Source organism: Thalassophryne amazonica, chromosome 16, assembly GCF_902500255.1.
Source record: "Thalassophryne amazonica chromosome 16, fThaAma1.1, whole genome shotgun sequence".
Classification (NCBI taxonomy): Eukaryota; Metazoa; Chordata; class Actinopteri; order Batrachoidiformes; family Batrachoididae; genus Thalassophryne; species Thalassophryne amazonica.
Window position 1 is genome coordinate 18,643,489 of NC_047118.1, and position 9,412 is coordinate 18,652,900.

Here is a 9,412-nt window from a genome sequence, read left to right on the forward strand (position 1 = left end):
TATTGTGTGATGTCCGAGGCGATCACACATAACACACAATCCATACCTCTGTTTTACTTCCAATCGTAGACTCTGCAATCTGTTCGTGGCCAACAATCCACTTGAATTCGCCTACTTCAACGGCATCTTCCTCAAAAAACTCAAAAAGGGCGTATTTCATCATTATACAAGCGTAAATGTGAAATAAAGGAAACAGACAAAAGTGACGCGGTCTTTCTCCAAGATCGGCCTCGTTTTGAAATGGCGCGATCCTATGAGCGCGTGGCATCATGGGATATAACGACCTATGACCCGGAGACAGATTCATGACTTATACGTGTTTATTTGTTCACACTGATCTAAGTTTAGATGTTTTTATGAAGAAAACTGAAAAGTTAATTCTATTTTAAATTTTTGTTTCATTTATTTAAAAAAAAAAGTATGCATTTTGAATCATTGCGGGCGCTGCTCTGTTGTACGCATGCGCACCTAACCTGATGGCCCCTCCTGACCAACAGAGAGAAGAAGCAGAAGAAGAAAAACACCAACAACCCGACGGCCATATTTCGGTTGACATGCTTCGACAACGTTACAGACAATATGGGATTAATCCCGATATCTCTCTTCCGAGACAAACAAAATGTAATCGACGAAAGAGAAGAATTGTAGGTGGTGAAACCATTGATCTCAACTCTTCACAGTCGGTTGCTCCCGTAAGTACAAAAGAGACCCGTTGTCTTATGTTTAGACTGGGGGGGGTCACTAACAATCGGGCGGGGGGATTTGAAAAAAAAAAAAAAAAAAAAACGAGGCATGCGAAAATATTAAGATTTCTTTCATGAAGAAAAACACATGTAACATAATGCCACACCATTCTAATCATTGTCCACTTGATTGACAATGAATTTGGCATGTATATGGTTAATTTGTAGATTCTTGAATGTTGGCTATATTATGATCTACAGCATGTATAGAATAACCAGTTGAAATTGAAACTAAATTAGTATGGCTGTTTTCACTATTTGAATTGTTTCCATTTGAACAATATTTCTGTTTGCTTGAAGATAATTTGTATACTGACTTTTTCCTTTTATTAATTTTATGAGAAATTGTTTGTAAATTTTGATAAACATCAATCAAGATTAAAAATATGAAATGCCACTTCTCTGCATACTTGAAATTCATGTTGCTAAAGGTGCATGTATCCTATATTTTTTTCCTAGGAGCATTCAAAGACTGACGAAGGGATTGATTGTAACCACTGTGGCACTGATGTTGAACAACCTGAAACTGACTTACCAATGAATGATCGAATGGACATCAGAAATAGAGCTGTGTTTCAACATAGTAGTTCTCAAGAAGGTGGGGTGGTTTTAGAACAGGATGATCTAGTGGACAATGGAAGCAAGGATGATGTTCTCAATGAAGTAGACCAAGCAGATTCAGCAGACATGTGGTATGGTTATGTTGGATGTGATCATAATGTTGAAGATAACACTTGGCATATTGATGGCAACAAGGAAGGCGAGGATGATTTGGGGCAAGACATGGGTGGAGACTCAGTACAAAATGAAGAAATGGATCAGGGGGATGATGAGGACTGGCATGACAATGGAGTTGAGTCTGGAGGAGATGATGAAGATGATGATTTTCAGCATGGTGATGGGGAGGAAGGAAATGAACCAGATGATAATTACCAGGTACATAAGCATCATGACTGATACCAATTTATGTACCATATTTCCTCTATTATAGAAATAAATAGAAGCACACCTAAACCAAACATTGCATTTATTGCAATGCAATTTATTCTGTCATTTAAGCACATGCCATTCTAATAGAACAAATATGGTGTTTGGTTTTTCTATGCACTGTAACCGTATGAATTAGGGCATTGTCTATGACCTTAACAAAAGAAAAACAAATTAAAATATTTTCTTACTTCAAACACACATGTACCATATTTCCTCTATTAGAAGTGCATCTTGGGCCAAAAATTTCATTTTTTGTATACAGGAATTTTAAATTATTTATACTTATTTTATTTTAACCATATACAAGATAAATGGCATAGGTAACCTAATTATTATGCAGTTCAAACAATATACTTTAGGTGTTTTAAATAAATACTGTCATTATTGATTAGAGTAATTATATTTTATTAATACTAAATACATAAAGCTGAGGATTATGCATTTCAAATAAATAGGAATTATTACAGTAATGAATATGAATCATGTAAGGTCTATTTGGTAGGTTTGTATTAAAACTATCTAAAAAATAAAGTAAATGGGAATTAGTCATGTAATAAAATTACATAAATCTTCAAAGTCAGGGTTAAATATTTCTGTGAGTGTAATAGTATCGCAATTAATGTTCGTATAATAAAAAATTAAGGCTCAACCAACTATAAACAGTCCATGTCTGATGAGTGCAGCCACGTTTATCTAAGGCTCTTTCTGATATCAGCCCCGTGACTAATGTTACACCTTTCTGATGCTCACTGTTTTGTTTTTTTGCCTTTTTTAGGGATTCAGCCTTCAAGATGGAAATCTTCCAATTTATCCAGATGCACCCATCACCAAGTCACAGAGTCTACTGCTGATAGTGTCCTATGTCTTGCGGCATGGTCTTTCTGATAGTGCTTTGGATGATCTTCTTTCTTTGATGAATATACACTGTCCAAACAGTGTTCCTACATCAAAGTATTTGCTGTACAAGAGTGTTGAAGATTCAGTGTACGAGGTATGTTTATTTTTTATTAAATCATCATCTGTACTGACCAATGTGTTTCATATTAAAGGGAGTTATGCTGCATTTACACATAGGCAGAATGCATTACGAACGTCATATTTGCTTCATTCTTGGCACATTCCTGACATTCTTAACATGATCAGCGGCCAAGAATGTATACTTCGTGGCATTCATTTCTTGTCATTGTTATGTGTAAATGCAGCATTAGTCTGTGCTGTTATCATTTGCCATGGTATGCTAGTAAATCATGTTCTTGTTGGTGTATGGTGTTTTTTTGTTGCTATACAGATTGCTTATCATTGATAATCAATATGCTCAAGCTTCTGTTGTGCATTAAAAAACGACCATGCTCTCGCAGGTTTCAATGTTCTTATATTCATACCATTCTTCTATTTCAGTTTCAGGTTCACTATTATTGCATGGCGTGCACTGCATATCTTGGCCCCGAGAAATTGACAAGGAATTGTACAAACTGCGGCAATGAATTCAGTGCAGACATCTCAACTGCAGAGGGTAGTTTTTTTCTCAGGATGCCTGTCAAAACACAGCTGCAAAGAATGATGAAAGTACCAGAAGTGGCAGCTGCCTTGAAAATTGAAATATTGATGAAATCTTGAGAGAAACTAACATAATGACATTGTTCATGGTAAACTTTATAAAAACCTTCTTCATGATGGCATAATAGGTCCCAGTGACTTGTCATTATTGTTCAATACTGATGGAGTTTCTATTTTTAAATCCTCCAATTTTTCTGTATGGCCTTTGTTTGCCACAGTAAATGAAATTCCACCACATATGCGCAGGAAACATATGATTATGGCAGGCGTGTGGTTTGGAGAATGTAAACCCAAAATGAATACTTTCTTAAAACCATTTGTGGATGAACTTAGAGATTTGGGTGCAGATGGTTGCACTCACCTCTTGGCCAAACCAGGATTTTTGCTCTTTGCCTGTCAGCGGATGCACCTGCCAGGTCTTTAGTGAGGAATTCCAAACAGTTCAATGGGAAGTATGGATGCGACTGGTGTAAGCAGGAAGGCACACCAATACCAAATGGAAATGGTCCTCCCGTTCATACTTACCCATACAATGGTGAAGCACTCCCAAGAACTGACGATGATCAGAGGAGATTGTCAATAGAGTCACAGAGAACAGGGATGTGTCAGCAAGGTGTGAAGGGGCCTTCAGTTGTCATGCAGTTACCACATTATGACTCTGTGAAAGGCATTTGTTCTGAATCACAACACACAGCTTTCTTAGGAGTTACTAGACATTTTGTGGGGACTTGGCTGGATTCAGCAAACAGAGCAGAGGCATATTACATTGGGGACCAAGTGAAGAATTAGATGAGAGACTGCAGGATATAGCACCTCCAAGTGAAATAACCAGATGCCCCAGGTCTCTCAAAACGCGGAAGTATTGGAAGGCATCTGAATGGCGAGCCCTCCTGTTCTATTCTTTGGTGGTATTTCAGGGAATTTTACCTGCTGTGTATATGAAACACTGGTTCCTATTTGTATTTAGTATTTATTACCTCATGAGTGAGAGTGTTTCTGAAAGAAAGGTTCGTGAGAGCAATGCTTGCTTCAGGATGTTTGTTCTGATGACTGAGCGTTTATATGGAATAAGACATTGCACTTTCAATGTCCACTCATTGATTCATTTTGCCCAGTCAGTTATCAACACTGGCCCTTTATGGGCAACTTCCACCTTTGTTTTTGAGGGATACAACAGGACTTTGATTAGGTGTTTCCACGGTACCCAGAAAGCTGGTTTTCAGATTTGTGAGACATTCTCTCTCATGAAGGTGATGACAGAGTTAGCAGTTAGTTGCATGGAGGAGAACACTGATGTGTCTGTCCTGTATACCTCATTGGCCAGCAGACACACTAAATCAAAATGTACAAACGTACTTTCAAATAATTTGCGTGCTCTTGGCAAAGGAGAGCAAGTTATTCTGCCTCCATCAAAGTTACTGGCTGCAAGCAGACTGACAGGGAACCAAGTGCACACTTCCGCCATTGTATATAAGAGATTTATTTTTCACCACCAGCTGTATGCCAGCAGTGACTATTTTCAATCTGCTCGGCATTGCAACTGCTATGTTGCATTTACTCATGGTGTGTATAAATATGGAAGAATTGAAACTTTTCTCTGTGTTAAATTGGGACCAGACTGCATGAATGATAATGGTTTTTGTTTGTGTGATAAAGCAAATATCATACTAGTAAAGCCATTCAGCATTACACGAAGACCATTATTTGTTGATGCAAGGCTAGGCTGTTCATCTGACTTTCTTGTAAATATTGACCAACATGCAGATAACCCAAATATTTGTATTATCCAGGAGACATCCTGCAAAAATGTATTTTTATGAAAACTGATGTTTCATCTTACCTGTGCCCCCTGCCTTCTCGGTTTACTGGGATTAAGTTGTGAATTGATGGTTACACATGAATGTTTTACATGTTAGCAGAACTTGGCCCTCTATAGAATGCTATAGGGCAGCCTATAGAATTCTCTCAAAGTCACCGTCAAGTCACTCTCAAGTCATGAATCGGCCACCAATTGTTTGCAAGCTCACTTGAGATTTGACTTGAGACTTGCCGATTCATTGACTTGAGAATGATTTGACAGTAACTTAGTCCCACCTCTGGCATAGGATATAGACGGTCCTACAGGATTGTATACACTGGCGTATGGGTTGAACTGATATAACATATGCATGTGTAGTTTCAGTTACAGATGTTATAGTAACCATTTGAAGCAAACTGTCTGCATTAATGCTGACCTGTTTGGATGTTTACATCTATACTTGTGTTTGATGATACTGCAGTTTCCAAGTTCCATGGTTCGACAAAGAAAATGATATATGTGATTATGTATATACATGTAATAATTTTTAACTTGTAATAAAAGATATTGTTGAATTTGTAATGTGTAACTTTTTTATACTTTGCCTTTATCTGCTTGTGTATAAGCATGATGTGTATATACACACTTCTCAAATATATTAGTTACAAGTGAAACAAAATTAATATCTCCTTGCTAGTACAGTGGCACGTTATCTTGCATAAAAATATGCAGACAAAATAAAACGATCTGTTTTTTCATCCAAATTCCACATTTTTTTCTATCAGATAATTTATCGGCTACATTTGAGCCAGAATTGATTAATATGGTGTTTCTATATACTGGCATGTCTATAGAAACCTATAGGTTTCTATACGCAATGGCGCCTATAGGTCCTTATGTCTGTAGAATGCTATCGGTCGCATAGGCCAAGACCCCTGTAGGTCGCGTTCTATAGGTGTTCTATAGAAAGCTATATGACCTCTATAGAATCCTATAGAAACCTATTGAACTTTTTCGTAAGGGTTAGTGTTTGTTTTACTGCCTCTCTTGCTCCCTGCTTCCCTCAGCTTGTCTTCTTCTGGGACTCTCACACATTTTCACTTTCCTTAATCACATCCTGTTATTTAAGCCTTGATGTTTCTCTGTTGTTGCCAGTTTGTTTGACCCTTGTCTGCGTTCCAGCCTTGTTTTGCTCAACTATGTACAACCTTGCTTTTGTGTTAAACCCTGTTTTTTGCCTCAGCCATTGTTACTTGGAGTCATTGTACTTTTAACTATGCTTGTTTTTTGACTCTGATTCTGCCTCAGTCCTGACAACATTTCTACTCTGTGCCACTGAACCCAGCGTGCTTTGACCACGCCTCAGCTTAACGTCTGTTATCTCCCACACCTTGAATGATTAACCTGTTACACCCTGAAAGGGGGAAATATCATAAAGACGCTCAGAACATGTTGTCCTCTCTGGCAGCTTCATTGAGAATGAACACTTGTTTCAAAAACTATTTACAAATATACAAAGTTCCACATTCCATTCTGTCCTTTAACAGGTAAGTATGTTTTTCTTTAACAGTGAAGCAATTTAAGTTTTCTACTTTCTGCTCAACAGGTTAACTGAAATACCACAGGCAAAAACTGAAATTGTCCTTTACAATAATGATCAACTTAAATTATCAAAATGAAATGTGTCCTAAATTAATAAAGTATATTTTAACATTTGTCTTTTTGTTTAAATTCTTTCTTTCTTTCTCGGTGAAATAAACCCCCAAATACTGTGATAACTATAAAAACACAACACAGTAGCAGCAGCATACCATAAACACAGTCCAGCGTCACGTGTTTAACGAGGTGCTACTCCGTGCGTCCACGAGGTGGATGAAGTTAAGCTAACTACCTCAATAGTACACCAGTTAAGGATTAAAACATAAGAAAAATCTAAAACATGCTCAAAATGTGGTCAACATCTTCATAAAACACATACAGAATGACCCGGGAGCATAAACACTTTTTACATACCTGAAAGGGGGAAATATCAATAAAGACGCTCAGACACGATGCTTCCTCTCTGGCAGCTTCATTGAGAATGAAGCATCGTGACTGTGAGCTCCCCCTCCTGGTCACTGCAGGCATAACTAATCAATCACCATCAATCTCTCTGAAGGCTCAACAGGTGGATCCCAGATAAAATAACCTGACCTGTATATTTATGGGCCATTTTTAACCTTGTTTTAACCCATTTTTAGCCCTTTCCTAGCACTTAACAATTTAACAGCTCTCACAGTTTTAATGTAATTCAAATGAATTTTAAAATCATTAATGATGAAAGAGTCTTACATTTCAGCCATTCGTTCATAGATGAACTCCCAATTTTACTGTTTCTGATTTTAATTATGTATTCTAAAACTGCTTTTAATGACTGTTTTGCTGACTCCATGAAATTATCAATTATCGGTTTCTTAATAAAATTAATCTATCACACACTCCCCCGCAAAGTTGATGTTGTCACAACATCACAACACATTATGAACCAACAGCCTCTTTACTAGGTATGGTTTAGTTGTCTTGACTGCTATGGGGCAAGACAACATAATAGCTAGTTCTGGTAATAATACCTTATGCAAATTGACAAAATTTATTTACAGATTATCTTAAGTGTAGCAGTGTCTGTCTGTAGTGTTATACTCAGTATCCCTGCGTAAGTAAGGGTTGGTAAACTGGAAATGGGCTCATCCACATTGTCACTGGCTGCACGGTATGGGCTGGATCTGATAAATGTCATTTGCATGTGCAGCACTATAGTATGCAAGGGTTCCAAGCTGGTCATAGGTGAAGATCTTGGGGGCTCGTCTTTCTCTTTTTGGTAGGCCATAACCTTGTTGTATGTGGTGTTCGGGTGGGTCTGGGAGAGCAGGGCTACAGGATCCTCATCCGTCACAGGTTCATCTGGTTGAATGACTTCACTGATTATCATTGTCCTGCTGTAGCCCATTCTTCTGTTGTCTCAGATTTGTCTGTGTCTATCACAGAGCTTTCCTCAAGCATTGGCTTGTCAGTACTCGACACTGACTCGTGGTCACTGTTCATATACTCAAGGGGCTCGTCGACCGAACTGGGTTGTAATAGTAGTCACATTCATCCTCCTCCTGAGTTGTGGAGTCCTTGGTTGTCTCTGTCATATGTTTCTTGTGGTTAGGCATTCCTTTTGGCTGGATTTCCAATGGTAAGTGATCACATGGTAACAACAGGTTGCAATGCAAGATTCTTGACCGTCCTCATCCTACCTCAGGTCTAACATCATAGACAGGGATGTCTTCTCTAACCTGGTGGGTCACAATGTGGATAGTGTCTTCCCAGTGGTTACGAAGTTTACCAGTGCCTTCCCTGGGTGTCAGATTGCGAACAAGGACACGATCACCGGGATGCAGCAATGAGCTCTTTGCTTTTCCATCATGATGCCTTTTACCTCTCTCTGTTGACTTCTTTGCATTCACTTGAACAATTTCATTGCTTCCTGCATTCATTTCTCCATTTTCCATCCATGTACTTTCGGTGGTCAAGTTTTCCTGTCTCAGAGGTGAGACCAAACAGGAGATCAATAGGTAGCCTTGGGGACCGTCCAAATAAGAGGTAAAAAGGAGAGAAACCTGTTACCTCACATCATGTGCAGTTGTATGCATAGATCAACTTGTTCAAGGATTCTTTCCAGTTTGTCTTCTGCTTGTCAGTAAGTGTCTTCAACATTTGTAGCAATGTTCTGTTGAATCGCTCGACTTGCCCATTTCCCTGCGGGTGGTAGGGTGTCGTTCTTGATCCAAGTACACCACAGTTCCTTCTCAGCTGGGCGAAGAGCTGGTTCTCAAATTCGCCACCTTGATCGTGATGTATCCATGCTGGCAGTCCAAACTTTAGGGCATAATCATTGAATATTCGATCTGCAACTGTTCTCGCAGACTTAGAGGTGGTGGCATAAGCCTGTGCAAAACGGGTGAAGTGATCAACAATTACCAGTATATACTCGTATCCACCCTTACATTTCCAGGTGCAGGAAATCTATCGATACCAGGCTGTGTGGTTACAATACTGGTCAGAGGTGCCCTTGTTTCTTTGCTCGGTGCCTTTTGTTTCAGGCAGGTACATGACCTTGCGACATAGTGTTCAATTTCTTACTGCATGTACGGCCAAAAGAATCTGTCTCTGACTAGTGATGTTGTTCGATCGATGCCTTGATGGCCCATCTCATCATGCAACTCTCTCAACACAGTGGACTGAAACACTTCAGGTAATACAAGTTGTGTTTTGTTTGCTGTCTTCCTGCGAAGAATGCCAT

General features: G+C 38.8%; 1 protein-coding gene across 1 annotated transcript; it reads left to right on the forward strand.

Annotated features, from left to right (window-relative positions):
• The first annotated feature begins 297 nt into the window (after positions 1 to 297).
• On the forward strand, positions 298 to 8,516 carry LOC117527992 (protein PFC0760c-like). Its single transcript, XM_034190512.1, has 4 exons — positions 298 to 692; positions 1,203 to 1,679; positions 2,509 to 2,717; positions 8,372 to 8,516. Exons 1-4 carry the CDS (start codon positions 477 to 479, stop codon positions 8,514 to 8,516), a joined length of 1,047 nt encoding a protein of 348 aa, XP_034046403.1. The 5' UTR covers positions 298 to 476.
• The last annotated feature ends 896 nt before the right edge of the window (positions 8,517 to 9,412 follow it).